Source organism: Schistocerca serialis, chromosome 7, assembly GCF_023864345.2.
Source record: "Schistocerca serialis cubense isolate TAMUIC-IGC-003099 chromosome 7, iqSchSeri2.2, whole genome shotgun sequence".
Classification (NCBI taxonomy): domain Eukaryota; kingdom Metazoa; phylum Arthropoda; class Insecta; order Orthoptera; family Acrididae; genus Schistocerca; species Schistocerca serialis.
Window position 1 is genome coordinate 539,396,896 of NC_064644.1, and position 19,328 is coordinate 539,416,223.

Genomic DNA, 19,328 nt, shown 5'->3' on the forward strand with positions numbered 1-19,328 from the left:
GAGGAAAGTTTCAAACCGATTTCTCATACACAAACAGCAGTTGATCGGTGTTGCCTGGTGAAACGTTGTTGTGATGCCTCGTATAAGGAGGTAAAGTGCGTACCATCACGTTTCCGACTTCGACAAAGGTCGGATTGTAGCCCATCGCGATTGTACTTTATCGTATCCCGACATTGCTGCTCGCGTTGGTCGAAATCCAATGACTGTTAGCAGAGTATGGAATCTGTGGGTTCAGGAGGATAATATGGAACGCCGTGCTGGATCCCAACGGCCTCGTATCACTAGCAGTCGAGATTGCACGCATCTTTTCCGCATGTCTGTAACGGATGGTGCAGCCACGTCTCGATCCCTGAGCCAACAGGTGGGGACGTTTGCAAGACAACATCCATCTGCAAGAACAGTTCGACGACGTTTGCAGCAGCATGGACTATCAGCCCGGAGACTGTGACTGCGGTTACCCTTGACGCTGCATCACAGACAGGAGCGATTACGATGGAGTACTCAACGACTATCCTGGGTGCACGAATGTCAAAAGGTCATTTTTTTAAATAAATACAGGTTTTGTTTGCAGCACTATGATGATCGCATTCGTGTTTGGCGACATCGCGGTGAACGCACATTGGAAGCGTGTAATCGTCATCGCCATACTGGCGTATCACCCGGCTTGATGGTATGGGGTGCCATTGGTTATACGTCTGGGCCACCTCTTGTTCGCACTGACGGCACTTTGAACAGTGGACGTTACATTTCAGATGTGTTACGACCCGTGGCTCTACCCTTCATTCGATCCCTGCGAAACCCTACATTTAAGCAGGATAAAGCACGACCGCATGTTGCAGGTCCTGTACGGGCCTTTCTGGATACAGAAAATGTTCGACTGCTGCCCTGGCCAGCACATTCTCCAGTTCACTCACCAACTGAAAACGTCTGGTCAATGGCGGCCGAGCAACTGACTCGTCACAATACGCCAGTCACTACTCTTGATGAACTGTGGTATCGTGTTGTAGGTGCATGGGCAGCTGTACCTGTACACGCCATCCAAGCTCTGTTTGCCATAATGCTCAGGCGTATCAAGGCCGTTATTACGGCCAGAGGTGGTTGTTCTGTGTACTGATTTCTCAGAATCTATGCACTCAAATTGCGTGAAAATGTAATCACATGTCAGTCCTGGTACAATATATTTGTCCAATGAATACCCGTTTATCATCTGCATTTCTTCTTGGTGCAGCAATTTTAATGGACAGTAGTGCATACTTCGAAATTTATTGAAGCACCTTACAATCAATTACTGTGGTTGTACTGCATGTAATCATAGTTCCTGGTTTATATTGTGGGCCTTGGTCTCTCTCTTTCTCTTTTGCTGACTCCTCTCGATCAAGGTTTAGTTTAAATATGGCTTACACAGTACACTTGCGTAGAACCACTTTGAAATACACAAGCATCACGAACGTAAGTTTGAAGACTACGAAACATCTCTCATCACGATTGAAAAATTCTTTACACCATCAATTACAAACACTTGTACCGGTCTTCATATATTATCTCTGTTTTTCACGTTAAAATGTTTTTTCAGCATGGGTGATATAACTGCTGTAAAATAAAATACCTTAATTAGCGTGACATGGTCTTCTTCTGGACGGTAGTCGTATCCCCTGCGAACAGTATATACAAAAGTACACAGGTAATCTTACATTATCAGTTGGTCGATCACACATACCTTTACGTGAATTTCAATGCTAATCGTTGCTAAACGATCGCTCAGTGCCTCTCGCTAGTGCCGCCTTTAGTCACAGATACAGCAAAAATGCCCACAAACTCGGTGCTCCGTCGTGTCTCGCAAAACAACTTAACATGAGTGCTCCATAGCTGTCGGAAATCATCGCACAATAAATCTCACTGCTGGCCTCAAATTAAAAACACACAAGTCCCAAGGCCTCCTTATCGGGAAAATTCATCCGAACGTCTCATCCAGTGGACTCATTACAGTAATTCTTTCAATACAGCTTCATTGGCTTGAATCCCACCGGAAGTCATCCACATACTCTTCATCATTCTTCCTCAACTCCTCTTTTCTTTTCCTTTCACCATGGCTCTCTAAACGGCTGTTCATTACTTGACAAAGACGTTAATGTCGGAAATGTGGCATCTATCATTCGATTTTCGACGCCTTCTGGTCTCAGTTTTTCAAATGTGATCGTGTATAATCTTCATGGCCCACAGTACACACGGAAAAGTTATGGATAGTAAACTTATTATTGCGTGACCTCCTCTTGTTTCCAGTATCACTCTACCAACCGCGTTCTTTGCTTATTTTGTGGTCTCTTATCACACCAAACCAGTATTCATTTTCTGAATACAACTACATGTCCGCATTCCAACACTTCAATGCTCACAAACTCTTCTACCGCACATACAGAACACAAAATTCCTCCCAGTTACGTAATTCCTATGCTTCTTACAATGCACAAAATACTTCCGAATTATTTAATTTCCTAAGTTCCTAAACTTACACTAACTAAAACTTGTTAATACGCGGAGTGTGATATCATCCAAAGATTGTAGCATCATTCCAAAGCTGCCAAAGGACATCGATATCGTTGGCGAATGGGGAGGTTGTAGAAGAAACACCATCTCTCTCGGCACAACAGCACCATCTCAGATGTAAATGTACTCTTGCAAATGCTGAACATCATACTTCAAGAGAACAGCTTGTTAATTAGTGTATCAAGTGATGCTTTAATAGTCAGTGACAGTTTTAACTATCAGCCTCTTCTGTAACAAAACAGCCGGCCGCTGGTGGTCGAGCGGTTCTGGCGCTACAGTCTGGAACCGCGCGACCGCTACGGTCGCAGGTTCGAATCCTGCCTCGGGCATGGATGTGTGTGTTGTCCTTAGGTTAGTTAGGTGTATGTAGTTCTAAGTTCTAGGGGACTTATGACCTCAGCAGTTGAGTCCCATAGTGCTCAGAGCCATTTGAACCATTTGTAATAAACGATCATATCACCACAGGTAAACATTTTCATCATTCATGTAATAAAGTGAATCAATGTTTCGTCTGTTTTAGTTCCCATGAGTCGTCTCTCGCCGCAAATGAGGAACCGCCAGTTATTTCGAGATGGTTGTAATTTCATCTGGTCATAACAGAACGAATGATCCAGCAGATTCATTTCGTCTAACGGCAAAGTGTGACACTCAGCTATCGACTGTCTCGGTTCCACTTCATTTTCTGATCGGTTTCTTCGTGGATTTTGGCTCCGTACATCAAAAGCTTCTGCGGTCTCTCTTTTCTGGCCATCATGTCCTCTCTGATTCCACCTATCATCTGTTCTATGTGGCTGAATCCACGAACCAAACTGAGTATTTCCGTTCCGCTGATTACCCATTTTTCGAGCTGGATGTCTCCCTCGCCACTTCGGAATCGGTGGCCTATATCGTGGTAAGTCTGTACCAAATGCACTGGTTCTCCGATATCGGTTTCCCGATCGTAGCGAAGTTCTCTAAGCAGAAACAAGAATGTGTCTGCAACGTCAATATAACGACCAATTAATGCAGTGGCTTTTGAATACGGTTCGGGAGTTTGGTTTGTCATATCCGCATCAGCTCCTTTGCCTCTAACGGTGCGTCCAAAACCGGGTTTCTCCTGACCACTTCTCTGAATTACTGAGTCGGATTTCGAAACTTCGAACTTGCGTAAGGCTCCATCACTAAAATGTATAGTCTGATATTTTCCTGTGTTTTTTCACCCAGAATTCTTCCTGAAAAGCGTATTTAAACTAGTCATAAGTATTGCACTTTCATGGGATCACGCGCATTGTTGCGGCTGCCTCTCCACAAAGATGTGTGCAAATATAAAGTTGATTTTATAAGCTGCGCACCAAGATCTAGGAAGACAGTCCTGAAACTACTCAATCCCAATTTAGGGGTGTAGACTGTTGATCTGTCCATAAAGAGAGCGTACTTTCGATCAGGAAAAAAATTGTTTACTTTCGTCGCCCTCGTCCACGCCCTGATAATTTGTTTACACTGATGCAGCTGATTGCACGTTCACAATAGGTGATGGACAATCACCATGTGCTGGACAGTCTGTCTGTCAATTTTATCAATTCGTCCTCCTCTTTGCGCCTATCTTCTCATCTCATCAAAAATTCACCGATTCGCGTACTGTTTGTCGAACCACTGTTTCGTTAGCTCTGTTTAATAACTACACCAACGCCTCACAATTGGCACACCGGATATAGGCTTCAATTGCTTTAAATTGAAACAGAATTTTTATTTCTTCATTATCTTTTTAATTAACAGGGATGATCCTATCCAAATTCGGGTCATTATTTGATGACTATTCCTACACTGGCTTCTTATCTTGATAAACGTTATGCGTGACTACGTGCTTCCATTACTTATTTTTTTGTAAGTCCTTTTGTAGCTCAACAGTCGCGTCTTTCCCAGCTTCACTCATCGTGTCCAGCTTATTTTCGGGGTTGTTTGTCGCATCCTAGATGATCTCTTACGTCCTCTCTTCAGATCTCTTAACATCTCCCCCAATTTTTTGTCTAATTACTCCATTCGTGCGTCACACTCTTGTGCGTAACCTGTTAACTGTTGTTCTAGACTTAAAACGATCATTATGTTTCTGGAATAGCTCTTGAACTCTTAAAACTTTCATAATTTTTATCGTCTTGTTTCTTGAAATTTTTGTCTGTACATGTGAAATTTTCGTCTATCTTTTTGGCCCTTTATCAGAAACATTCGCCTGTCGTTTTGAAATTGTCAAGAATGATTTGCATCATGTTAGGAGTTGCCGGTGAATAAAAATATGGAGCGCGCTTGGCAAAACCGTTTGTCATGATTTTGTGGGTACAGGTTACGGAATCTTCCATTGGTTGCTTCCTTTAACACCTCTGCTTTTGATTCTTCTACACACCATGCACGCAATTTCACTACGAGCGGCTTGTGTGGTACAGTGCCAAAAGCCTTCCGGAAATCCAGAAATACGGAATGAGAAACTTAATTTTGGTGGCAAAGCAATGTGTTTGAGATGTTGCACTACACTCACACATTGTGGGAATCTGAACCATAAATAATTCTAGCGCTGTCATGAAACGCAATTGACATATAATGAAATTAAATCTGTTCCGTAGGATCTCCTCATTTGAAGTAGCTCACTTTACAGAATAAAGCATTACACGGCCGGTGCTCTTAATTCCCTCGGCCGTGAAGACCAATTACCAAACAGTGCTATAATGCGTAGTAGTAGCGGTAAGGGAGTAAATATTCCCCCTTTAATAAAATCTGTTGTATTCTGTTAGAATATAACCTTACATCTGCATCCAAATCCGGCAAACTATCGATGCACTGTAGCGGAATTATCATGTTTTACGCTTTCTATTACGTTTTCTACTCGTATAACCGAGAAAGAACATATGCTTACCTCCACGTTCATTTGTTTTATTCTTATTTTAACTTCACTGGCATGTCACTACAAACGTGAGGGACGAAGTAATAGTACTTATATAATTCGGGCATTTTAAAAGTAATATTCTCTAAGATACACGACACTTACAGCGTTTGGCATTGGAATTGGATGGGCACCCTTTTGACCTTCTCTAGTTCCTCTATGAATTCTATCACAGCTACAGAATGGCGAGCAATACCCAGTAATCGGCTCACCGATATGTTTAGAAGTTAACCCTTTACACTCCAGTAGTAAAATTTCAATGAATCGCAATGGGCCATCGGGTACACACAAAACTCTTTATTCTTGTGATATGCCTTTTCACGTCAAATCGTTGTGGATGTCTATTCCTAATTTACAACATACTTTTTGAAAATGTTTGGATTCTAGCTGCGGAATCATGGGAAGCTCTTATGTATTTTATACACGGGGGTGTGCTGAGAAGTAATACCCCCATGTTTTTTATGTAAAAACTCTTAAGAGCTTTCAAATAAAACAAACGTTACTAACATTCTACATCATTATTCTTCATATCTACGTATTTGTTTCTCAGCATAGTCACCCTGGTGACGAACACAGTTCTCCCAACGAGAGACCTGTTTATTGATTCCGTCACTGTAGGGAATTTGTGGTAATATCTTATGGGACCAAACTGCTGAGCTCATCGGTCCTTAAGCTTAGACACTACTTAATCTAACTTAAATTAGCTTACGCTAAGGACAACACACTCACCCATGCCCGAGAGAGGAGTCGAACCTCTGACGGGAGGGAGCCGCGCCGACCTTTGCAAGACGCCCAGACCGCGCGGCTACCCCGCGCGGCCCGTCACTATACAATATTTGTTGACAGACCACAACCTCAAATGTGGCTGCACCGCTTCTTGACTATCAAAGTGAAGTCATCGAAGGTGGTCTTTAAGTTCTGGAAACAGATGAAAATCGTATGCAGTCAAGTCCTGACTTGGTCGAGGACGATCGATGACAGTGAAACCAAGGCGTCGGAGTGTTGCGCATGTCGCAGGGCAGCGGTGTGCTAATGCTGAAGGAGAGAGTGCTCTTTTGTGGACGGACTCTGCGGATTCGAACTCGAACACAGCGCGCCGTTTCACACGCAGCGACAGTAGTACGGTGCGCACCCCCACGTTACGCGCTAAAATTCCGAGCCTCCCAGTGGCAGACGGCTGCAAATACGTAGGCATGGAGAATAATGTTTTGTTTAACAAGTTTTAAGAGTTTTTACATAATCATTCGGCAAATGCATTCGTTTTCGGCACTCTATTGTACAAACTAAGAGGGTAAGTCAAATTAAAACCTTAAATATTCATTTAAATATTATTTATTGTGCAGAAGTAGTACAAAGCTGTATTACTTTCCAGCACAATTTCCGCCACGCTCAATGGAAGTCCACCAGCGCTCACATAGTGCATAAATTCCTTTAGAAAAAAATTCTTTTGGTAGTCCGCGCAGCCACTCATGCACCGCGTAGCGTACCTCTTCATCACAACGGAACTTCTTTCCTCCCATTGCGTTTTTGAGTGGTCCAAACATGTCACTTTGTGATGAGGAATGGCCCCATTCCTTGCTCGCTGTCTTAGTTTCCGGTTGGTGGAAGTGAACCCAGGTTTCGTCCCCAGTAACGATTCCTGCAAGGGAGCCATCACCTTCTCGTTCAAAGCACCGAAGAAGTCCTTCACAAGCATCAACAAGTGTACGGACCAAGGACTGATTTGTAAACATGCTGCTATGTCATTCAGTGTCAGTCGGCAGTTTTCCTTCACTGTGGCTTCGACTGCTGCAATGTTCTGTGGAGTCACAACTCGTTGTGCCTAACCTGGACGAGGAGCATCTTCCACTGAAGACACACCATTTGCGAACTTCCTACTCCAATCGTGCTGTGACAGACATGCATCACCATACTGCCCATTCATTCATCGATGAATTTGAATAGTTTTCACACCTTCACTACGCAAAAACCGAATAACAGAGCGCTGTACTCCCCTAGTGCAAGTCGCAAGTGGGGCAGCCGTCTTTACGCTGATACTGCGACGGTATGTGTGCATCTGCACTAGGCTGCCACCTACAGGTCATTCTGCACGCTCTTCGTAGCACGCTTACCAACTTACAGGATAAAGGAGCGAAATTTCGTTTTTTTTATTACAAATTTAAGGTTTTTATTTGACTCACCCTCAAAACTGAGGATCTTATGTAGGGTCGTAGTTTTATACATACCGCGTGATTCTTTAACAGGTGACCTGGGCGCGATGTCTGAGAACGTACCCTGGTCAGATACTGGACTGTGGATAAATGCTCGTGTTCTTGCGCTTGCTGGTATGTGGAGACCGCCATGGATCCAACCAAAGTGGTATCTACTGTACAGAGCATGGGTGCTCTTCACACTCTTCAGCTTCCTCGTCGCTCAGACTCAGGGTCTCTGGCACTTCTGGGGAAACATTGACAAAATCACCCATGACACATGTCTTATGATTAGCATAATTCTAAGTCTAATAAAATTCTTTAGCTTCGTTTTGAGACAAAAAGAATTTTTTCGCATGGTGCAGAGAATAGACGATATCAGCGCGGAACATAAGATGACTGGCGATTCAGAAACAATCTCTATCCTCGACGCATCGTACAGATCTGCGAGAGCTGTCACGCTGTACATGACCTTTCTAGGAGGGTCTATGCCTGGCGTGTGGGCTACAATTCCCAGTATCATGCGGAAGCTCGGCGTATTTCCACCGGAGAGGGAACTTCCTGCCACGGCCTGGTACTCCAGCAGGGACACTCAGACACCGTACTACGAAATACTCAGCACGCTGCAGTACTTCAGCATGCAGTACAGTTTCTTCACTGCAGTGGGTCCAGACTTGCTGTTTGTATCCACAATAATCCACGCAGCTGGTCAACTGGAGGTTCTCAATGCTAGACTGAGACGTGTTGGGAAAGTGAGTGGAAACCGCAGCACTACCAGTACTAAACAGCAGAAGACAGAGGAGGAACTTTCGGTCGAAGTTTCCAGTGGCGAGATGATGTGGAAAGATCTCTGCAGCTGCATCGAGCACCATCAGGACGTCATAGAGTGAGTATGCATTGCAAGGTACATGTTAAATGGCTCCTTTTGATAAAAAATATAGTCGCAAAATGTCTAAGCACTTAAACCCGCATTCATTGTGACGATAAGTCAATTTAAAAATCTTCAAGTATTATCCTACATCCTGCGTACGATTGCCTTTTCGATTTACAGGCTGATTAAGGAAGTCGAAAGGCTTGTGAGCAAAACAGTTCTCCTTCAGTTCATGGGAGCTACTGTCATTATTTGCGTCACACTCTACCAAAGTTCTACGGTATGTTCTATGTCCATCAACCGCTTAAATGAGTTTTATTTTTCTCTTCCATACGCACATCACTGCACCTGGCACACATTTGTATATGTAGTAATGAATTTCCTGTTGTAATTTTTGTATATCGTTCCATTTATAGAATACCGAGAACATTGCAGCGCTCTTGATGCTGCAAGGATACTTGGGACTCATCATGTACGAAGTATTCATGTATTGCTGGTACGCTGAAGATATATTATATCAGGTAAGTCACTACAATAGTTTTATAGATACGGTTCTTCCTGTCTAGCATACGATTTTCATTCTTTGTACAATTTCTGTCATCTTACAGCACAAAAAGAAAGGTACCACTCTTAGACGTATTTGGAGTAAATAAGTAAGTTCATTTCCGAGGATACAGATAAAAGTTTTTAACGTTATTTTTATTCATGTGGACATGAAGTGTGACGTAAAATTGTTTCTTGCCTGAGAGGTTTCCTAGCAGTAATTCCTATTCTATTACTTTGCTCTTGATTTGAGCTGATCGTTTGAAGCAAAATAAAACGTAGGAGACGTCAGGGTCCACCGTTCCCGCTTCAACATTTCCTTAAAGAAGTTTGCTGTGATGGAGAACGTACTGATGAGCTGAAAAATTATACTCCTTGCTCAAGGCCGTGTTGATTCTCCTTTGACGGCAATACAGCAGAGGTTGTAAGTAGCATGGATTCAAAAACTCCGTCGTACGTTTCAAGACACATTAGACACGGTATATCCATCACAGGTCACGCAATTTTCCTAAAGTATGTGGCAGTGATCTATGGCGACGTGCTCGCGCCCAGTATTATCAAACATGTGTTGCATCGGATTCAGGTCAGAAGAATTTCGTGGCCAAGAGACGAACATTAAATTACCACCTGACTCCTCAAACCACTGTATCACGATTCTGTACTGGTGAAACGAACAGTCATCCTTCTAGACTATGCCATCGCTGTCGGGCGTGAGATAAGGCATGAAGCGATGCAGCTGGTTCGCAATAACGTTCATGTAGTTCACAACCGTCACGGCGCATTCGATTCCTACCGCAGGTCCTGTGGAAGCTCAGGTGAATGTTCGCCACCCATTATACAGCCACCACCGACTTCCATACGTTGCTCGTAGAAGTTTTTGATCAGCAATTCGGCTGTGAGGCAGAATATTTTAGCTCGATTGTCGAATTGACGTATCAAGACACATGATTCTCCCAAACAGTCGGCACATTTCCACTGATCTATGGTCTGTGCCCAGTGACATCGTAACTGACTTTGTCGTAGAACCAACATGTGATCACGTAGAGGTCCTCTGCTGCGGATCACCATGTTTCTTTAACAACATCCACTGAACGATATTCTCCGAAACACTTGTGCCTGAAAGCTGGTAGTTGCGTGCTGACTCGAGGCACTGCTCAGAGTGCAGGGTGCACACAGAGAACGCAGCTTAGCTTCCTAGCCAAGGTCCAGCATCCCCATTACGAGTACAAGGTCGTGTGTGGTCCGTTAGCTGTGCAGATATTCTCACATGTTCTTGCAAAATCTATGCATTAAAAATATTGAGTTGTAAGTTGTTTATAGCTGTATGGCAGATTCATGGTGAAGTGGCTATCATTTCCTTAGTGGTCATAGTTATTGTAATATTTCACATTTCAGTAAGACACTGCACAAAATTAGAAATAGTTGCAATGCAAAAAATGGGTCGCCATAAATTTGCGTTTGGTTCATATTGGACTATATATTTATGTGTATGATATATATCAACCATTTTGAATTTTTCTTTTAACTTCGTAGAGGCTCAAAATCTGCTTCCAGTGTCGGAAAAATGGATTTTATCTATCACATTCACTTCCCATATCACCTGCTCAGGATGGAATATTCGTAACATTTCTTACACCTCCTAAACAGCTCGAGGTACCCAAATGAGATTTTGGCAAATGTTAGCACGCGAAGAGGAGAGTAAGTAGCCAAATGGTTAACTTGTAGAACTTTCTTAACCAAGGTGAGATAGCAGAAGCTATTTTCTTCATTTTTTTGGAACCTATACTGCAATTTTGTTTAAGTTATCGACACCTAGTGAAAAGGAGATTTGCTAGCAAGAAAATAAATATAAAATTTCTTGTCTTATTTTACTGAAAACTAATACAATCAGCTTTTCTGTTAGCTATTAACCACTCTTGTAGCCAGCTGCTTGTTTGATATGATCTTCTGTTTCATTATTCTGTCACAACAGCTACTGCTAGTTGAGTTTGTGCAAATTATACTGTGTTTTGAAAAAAGAAACAACATTAACCCTTTCAATATGAGAAAGGGAGTCACTGCTCAAAAACAATGATGCCTCTTCGAATGAGAAGAGGCATACAGGTCAGACAAAATAAATCACTAGTTCTGTTGTAATTTTGACTGATTTTTTTCCTGTTCTTCATGTGAGAAAGATGAAGTACTTCGTAGTCAGTGGTGTGCCATAATTTTGTTCCTATACCTGTTCATAGTGAAGTGGTGTTCTTCACCTGAAGCATCGTTTCCAGAATGAAATTTTTTGCTCTACAGCTGCTTGTGCGCTGATGTTAAATTTCTTGGCAGATTAAAACTGTGCAGGATCGTGACTCGAACTTGGGACCTTTACATTTCGCAGGCAAGTTCTCAGCCGACATTCCTGCAAGTTTCGCAAAACTTCTGTGACGTTTGGAAGGTAGGAAATGAGGTAGTGACGGAGATATGGTTGTGAGGAGATGCTGTGAGCTCTACTTGGGTAGCTCACTCGGTCGAGCACTTGCCTACCAAAACCAAGGGGTCGAGTTCGAGTCTTGGCTTAGAACAGAACTCTCGACTTCTCATTAGAAGAAACATCATCATTTACTAGTGGTGGATCGTGGTCGCAGCATTTTGGTTCATCAGTGGAAGTGATCCCAAGTCACTAATTACTAAACACACAGAAACCCACAGTTCCTGTATGGGATATATTTCTGAAATGTGTTGTACGATTACTAAATTACAGAGTTTTTAAGCTCCGATAACAAGTTATGTACTATCTCGACAAAAGTATTTCCTTTGTGATATCATACAAGTATTCAACTGTTTTTTGAGAGTCAATAGTTTTCCGAGTAATGTAAAACCAGAAACGACTCTGCATATTAAAACAACGTCATTATTACTAGATGCGACGTTTGAAGTTCACTTTATAAGTAAACTTGACTTACAGATCTTTATCTGATATGCCAGCAATTGCGTTTTACATTTCTATACTGCCTTAGTCACGTCTTGTATTAACATCTATTTAATTCAGTCGAAAGTAGTGATTACTGATACAATTACACTCTTATTAACATGAACACGCAATTTACAACCTACACGCTTGATGTCTCAGAAAGAATAGTGTCCAATAAATACCTAGCTGTCAGATGATACGATACTCTTGTCCCGTCCGCTCCCTTATTGTCTTCCTTTGAATATCTTCATACACTCGCAGGAATAAATATGAAAACTTACAGATACATCCAAACGTAATACTGATTAAGAAAATTTTATATACACATATTCCTGCGAATCACGTAATAATGTGAGGGAAGGCGTGCGAGCAAGCCCCTGTACGAAACATGTTTCTTACTTCTTTGCAGAACTCCCGACTTGCTGAGTCCGCCTACTCATGCGGGTGGCCCGGCGCACCTCTAAAGCTGCAGCGCGCGTTGGTGATCGTCATCTGCAGGACTCAGAAGCCACTCGGATTGACTGCCGGCAAATTCTACTACGTATCGAGAGAAACGTTTGTCCGGGTAAGTGCAGCAGGGTAACCGAGCTGTGAAAGTGGTTATATTAACGTAAGACTGCAAAACACACTTAAAATACATTACTGGCCATTAAAATTGCTACACCAAGAAGAAATGCATATGATAAACGGGTATTCATTGAACAGATATATTATACTAGAACTAACATGTGATTACATTTTCACGCAATTCGGGTGCATAGATCCTGAGAAATCTGTACCCAGAACAACCACCTCTGGCCGTAATGACGGCATTGATACGCCTGGGCATTGAGTCAAACAGAGCTTGGATAGCGTGTACAAGTACAGCTGCACATGCAGCTTCCACACGATAACACAGTTCATCAAGAGTAGAGACTTGCGTATTGTGACGAGCAAGTTGCTCGGCCACTATTGACCAGACGTTTACAGATAGTGAGAGGTCTTGAGAATGTGCTGGCCAATTGAACATTTTCTGTATCCAGAAAGGCCTGTACGGGAGCTGCAGCATGCGGTCGTCCATTATCCTTCTGAAATGTAGGGATTCTTAGGGATCGAATGACGAGTAGAGCCACGGGTCGTAACACATCTGAAATGTAACGTCCACTGTTCAAAGTGCCGCCAATGCGAACAAGAGGTGACCGAGACGTGTAACCAATGGCACCCTATACCATCACCCCGGGTGACACGCCAGTATGTCGATGACGAATACACGCTTCCAACGTGTGTTCCCCGCGATGTCGCCAAACACGGATGCGACCATCATGATGCTGTAAACATAACCTAGATTAAATCGAAAATATGACGTTTTGCATTCGTGCACCCAGGTTCGTCGTTGAGTACACCATCGCAGGCGCTCCTGTCTGTGATGCAGCGTCAAGGGTAACCGCAGGCATGGTCTCAGAACTGAGAGTCCATGCTGCTGCAAACGTCGTCGAACTGTTCGTGCAGATGGTTGTTGTCTTGCAAACGTCCCCATCTGCTGACTCAGGGATCGAGACGTGGCTGCACGATCCGTTAAAGCTATGCGGATAAGATGCCTGTCAACTTGACTGTTAGTGATACTAGGCCGTTGGGATCCAGTACGGCGCTCCTGAACCCATCGATTCCATATTTTGCTAATAGTCGTTGGCTCTCGACCAACGCGAGCAGCAATGTCGCGATACGATAAACCGCAATCCGCAACAGGCTACAATCCGACCTTTATCAAAGTCGGAAACGTGGTAGTACGCATTTCTCCTCCTTACACGAGGCATCTCAACAACGTTTCACCAGACAACGCCGGTCAACTGCTGTTTGTGTATGAGAAATCAGTTGGAAACTTCCCTCATGTCAGTACGTTGTAGTTGTCGTCACCGGCGCCAGACTTGTTTAAATGCTCTGAAAAGCTAATCATTTACATATCACAGCATCTTCTACCTGTCGGTTAAATTTCGCGTCTGTTGCACGTCAGCTTCGTGGTGTAGCAATTTCAATGGCCAGTACGTTAAGATGAAATTGTCATTCGTAGACAACATGGTAACTGTGCCCAAACTCCAATTTTGCTTCACCTCGTTTCCTTTAGGGACAGTGCTTCGATGTAGCAACACTGCTGCAATAATTAGAGGTAAAGTACATCGTAGGTGACTTTAAAACTGTGTAATGGACGAGCATTTGAACCTGTCCCTCTGTCTTTGTCAGAAAGTGTAATACTTCAGAGAGAAACTTACTGACCAGCTCAAGATTTCATGTTTGCCGTGTTGATTGTATAGAACTCCCGCGAGCTAGTTAATCCTTAATGCAGAAGGTGTCACTTAATGGCCAAGCGAATACTGCTTGATATCTAAAACTGTTTCAATATTATCAGCATTTTCAGCAGGCCAGATTACTTAGTACTTGAGGAATACAGTAGGATGGTTTAAGGGATGTTCACTCTTACTTCATTCCGTCGCAGCCATCGGGTAGTTTCCTTTTATTTTTTTAGGTCCTTATACCTCTGACACGGTGCGCCATGAATTCCTCTCTTGTGCCAACCTCTTCAGATAATAGTAGCACTTGCCGCCTGGGTCTTCAGTTATTTGTTGGGTGTATTCCAGTGTTTTCTCTTATTATTTTTACACTCTCCAGCCCCCTCTAGTGCCATGGACGTTATTTACTCATGTTTTAACACATGTCCTATCATTATGCCCTTTTTACTTGTCATTGATCTTTAATATTCACTTTTTCGCCCATTCTACCAAAATCCTCTGCATTTGTCATGATATAAGGACACCTGATCTTCAACGATCATCTCAAACGCATCGATTCGCTTCCGTCTGTCCAGCATTCAATACCATGCAATTCTGTACGCGAAACGTATATTTTCAGAAATTTCGTCCTTTTACGAAGGCCGGCATTTCATGTTAGTAGGCTTGTTTCGCCCAGGAATGCCCGCTCGCTTCGTTCTAGTCTGCTTTATGTGTCCTCCTTCTTTTGTCCATAATGTGTTATTTTGTTTCCGAGGTAGCAGAATTCCTGCATTTCGGCTAATTTATTATCCCCAGTTTTGATGATAAGTTTTTCGCTAATCTCATCTCTTCTAGTCGCCCTCATTTCCTTCTTTCTTTGGTTTCCCCTCAGTCAATATTCTGAGGTCGTTACACTGTTCATTCCACTCAATAAGCTCAATAAGTCTCGAAGACTCTGTTCGCTTTCAATGAGGATATTAACGACACTAGCGAGTCTCGCCTTTGATAGCCTTTAAGGAGAATTGTAATCCGACTACGGAATCTTACTGTTATTTCGGTCCTTTGCTTCTTCTAGTCATAAACTGAACAGCTGAGGAGAAAGCTAGCACCACTGTCTTCCCTTGCTGTAATGTGAGATCTTCGTTCCTCCTCTTCCGCTGTTATTGTTCCATCTTGATTTTTATTCGTATTGTTTTCTACCCGTCTTTCAATATGGCTTACATCAACTTTAGAACATGTTGCGCCATGTTACATTGTTGAAACATTTCTGAAGTATGCCTTTCATTATCAAGGAAAAAGTGAGAAGAGCCACTATGGTACATTTCATATCCGAAAGCCAAACTGATAGTCATCTAACAAAAACTCAGCTTTCTTATCTTTTCTTCTGTACATGTTTATTCTGTGTAACTAATATTCATGATGCACTGAGCTGACTGTGTGATAGTTGTCGCACGTATGTGCCATTGACGATAAAGTGTTATGTGTGTCATATTTTTTCGAATATGTTCTTGCATGTCTCCAGTATCATTCAGCTTACATACCAACTTGAATAGCTGTTTGGTGGCAACTTTATCCAATGATACTACAAATTTCTAACGAATGTTACCCATCCATTGCGCCTAACTTGTTTGCAAGTCTGCCAACATTACGTGAAACACTGACTGTAATACAAGGTTCTCTATGTCTACCATATCGACTCTCATTTCATATTCTACATGTCATCAGAACGGAGAACGAGAACTTACACGAGAAGAACAAGTGTCTCAGATTAGGCTCGCTTCCGTCTCAGTAGTTATGTCAGCAAGCTGAAGTGCAGAGTGTGGGGTACCGTAAGCCCACGAGTGACAGACTTTGGGGTAACGTAATTCCGCGAGTGATTGTGGATGATGAGGTACATCAGTCACCTGGAAGCCGAGTTTAGCCGATAAACAACATTTACTTGAGCAGTGACTGATAATGAACACACTTCATTGGTGAAATGTCTAGCAGACACAATAGTTAAGCACGTTCTCCTAGAGTACTGAATTTTCCTTCCTCAGAACATGAAGGCTGCTACAGACGTAAAACCGTTTCAGCTATCTAAGCAGTCTACAAATGCCAAAATGTGACGACACAAACGAGTGGTTAAGTTTCGGTGAAATCGATGAGGTTGGTTGAAGTTTCATTTTCTTGCAATGAGATTGTTATTCAAATGAAAAGAGACGATACTTGTCTACTTATTTTACGGCCAAGTGTAATCAGCCAATTTCCACAGGAAATCTGTAAAATTTCTATCGCAGATATTGTTTTAGGACAATGTACTGTAAAGACGCATAAATTTCCCTCAAAGACACCTAACGATAAAATTCAGGGGAGCTAGTCGATTATTCTAAAATCATCATATACAGCAGGACTGTTGGCATAAAACCTCGTTTTAACCCTCCACTCTGCTATCAGATATGTCGAAATACGTCTCCTCGCACGCAAACCTTCAAGAATTTCGGCATCTGACGAGGCTCATCGGTTGGCTCCGTATTTGTGTGGTTTGCGGTGGCCAGATGCTGAGATTCTGCAATAAGCGTTGTCCAAGGTTGCGCTCGTGGAGAAAATAAATTTAGGAGCAAAGAACTGTTGCAACACATTTCTATACATTAGTTTTCTTTCCTAGAAGTACTCCATCATTTTTTATTCCATTCATTTTTCCATTTCACTTTTAGCATTTTTCTCCACAAACTGCAGAAATACTCGCTCAATTTTCGCTCCATCTTTTTGATTGTCCTCGATTAATAGATATGTAATACGACACTCCAGGTAAGCATTTCAAGTATCTCTTTCTTCATAATATTAGAACTCTTTTGATCATAAGTATTCTGCTTCTTACCTCCTCCATTTAGATTCCATTTACCGTCAGCAAACTTTATAAGTAACTAGAAGAGTTTATTTGGCCCAATTTCTTTCTTTCTAAGCAAATTCTGATGGAAACCTGATGTTCGGTTAGTCTCATTCATTTTTGGCTATTCTACATTTATACTCATGTAATACTTTTATCTCGTTCCTGTCCATCATATAGTTCTTTCTTTGATGCAGTCAACATCGCATTATCATCTATACATGTAACAGTTTTTAACATTCCTCCTCTAACTGTCGCCCATCTGGCTTTACACATTACTTTTCTCTTTACTTCTCAGTATAAATATGGATTAGCGTTAATGGCAAACACTCGCCCCTGCCCAACACTGCCCTTCCTTTCCTTGTGTATGGTTCTTCTATCAGACATCTGTCTTCCTACTGCAGATATTTTTTTTCAATATCTCCTGAGTGGTACTTCTGCGAAAGGTTTGAAGCTCTTTTTCGCAATTACCAAAACAGATATGTATATCCCAATAAACTGCCAACACTGTTTATCTCATCTTTCTCAAATATCCAATCGCTACTCGTGTTCCTTTTACTTTCCTGAACCCAACCTGGTTTTCCCATCTGATCCTCACTTTTCCTATGCAGTTTTCTTAATAAATGAAGGCTTTGTATTATTACACTTCCAGGACAGGTAGGTATGCAAGCCCCGTATCGATTCTTCCTGGCGGATTAACGACGACGATCTGTGTACCAGACTACCTAGATGTGGTGCTAAGGCTGTTTCCCACACACCACTTTGGGAAATACGAGTCTGTTACCCGAGCACCGAAACATGCAAACGTGCGAACATGCAAAACCTTTCCCTCACTTTTATATGAATAACACCACACACAGACAGTTGGGGTACACATATTCCACCCCGGGGGCGGCTGAGGCAGCGGGATTGGCACCAGGCCATCCCATAAACTTATCATGCCAAATCTGTTCATAACCCAGAGCCGATGAGACACAGAAGATAAACAAGAAGAAGTGTCCCGTTATTGCAGTTTTTACTTGTCTCTTTCCATATCCTTCTTATACTTGCGCTATTTGTTCATGTACGTCACGTATTTCAGAAGTAACAAATGTTGGTATGTAAACTTCTATGACAATATCCACAGGCCTGCGCAGTGCCTCAGCTGCTATCACTCTTCCATTCAGTAATATTTCTTAATGTTTTTATGCAGATATTAATGCGGCACGTTTAGATCTTGCCTCTTCTGCACTGAATAGCACTTTATAGTCTCTATCTTTCAGTTCTTCTTCTTTCTTCCACAACACTTCACCTAAACCTAAAATTTGTATGTCGTACTCCTTTATTTTGTTAATTACACTGTCTTCGTTACTTGGCCCCTGCATCTTTGGTTCTTCGCACATCACTGCACAGATGTTGCTCCCTCTCTACTAAAGGGAGATGTTGTAAGGATCTTCTCTTGCTCAGTTCTACAAAGATAAAGGAATTTCATAGACTCTCTGCTATTTCCAGAGAGGTCTTTCGTACCTTTTCGCTTTAAGGTATAACGCTGATGAATTTACTGTTACAATGACGAACATTCAAGTGATGTTGAGTTACAAAGCCAAAGCGTTATGTATAACACTGAGATTGGCTAAAAAATACAAGATATGTGAGCAGGAATTTCTTAGCAGTCTTCGTATCAAACAGGAGCAACCAATTCCGTTAAGATCTAAGTGGCGAAATGGCAGTGAACGGAGTTTGTGTGCGACACAGAAGACACTTGCTACAGCAAACAAGGTATAACTGATTCGTCTGAGATTATTTTAGAACCATATACTCACCGGAATTCACTACACAGTCCAAAATTCATTGTAAACTAAATTTAGGGGATTGTCTGTAAACAGAGCTCCCACAAAACCGATTCAGTTAAAAGAAATATTGCTAATCTTCAAAGTGACACGGCATTTTAAATTTCCTGGCGTGCATGGTACTCGAATATACTTCCTTACAAGAATTTGAAATATGTTACGCTTAAAACTAAAAGATCTACATCTTTTAAAAAAATAGATGCCCACAACTATGCTGGAAGCCAAAAGTTCCTGGCAGATTAAAACTGTGTGCCGGAACGAGACTCCAACTCGGGGCCTTTGCCTTTCGCAGGCAAGTGCTCTACCATTTGAGCTACCGAAGGACGACTCGCGGCCCGTCCTCACAGCCTCACTTCTACCAGTACCTCGTCTCCTGCCTCCC

At 42.3% G+C, this 19,328-nt stretch overlaps 1 protein-coding gene across 1 annotated transcript; it reads left to right on the top strand.

Annotated features, from left to right (window-relative positions):
* The first annotated feature begins 8,039 nt into the window (after positions 1-8,039).
* Positions 8,040-8,534, top strand: LOC126413228 (uncharacterized). The gene has a single exon (XM_050083126.1). The coding sequence runs from the start codon at positions 8,040-8,042 to the stop codon at positions 8,532-8,534; it is 495 nt and encodes a 164-aa protein (XP_049939083.1).
* The last annotated feature ends 10,794 nt before the right edge of the window (positions 8,535-19,328 follow it).

Bases quoted from the DNA above. Each gene is read 5' to 3' on its own strand.
- LOC126413228 (XM_050083126.1), top strand. From the start codon at position 8,040: ATGACTGGCGATTCAGAAACAATCTCTATCCTCGACGCATCGTACAGA.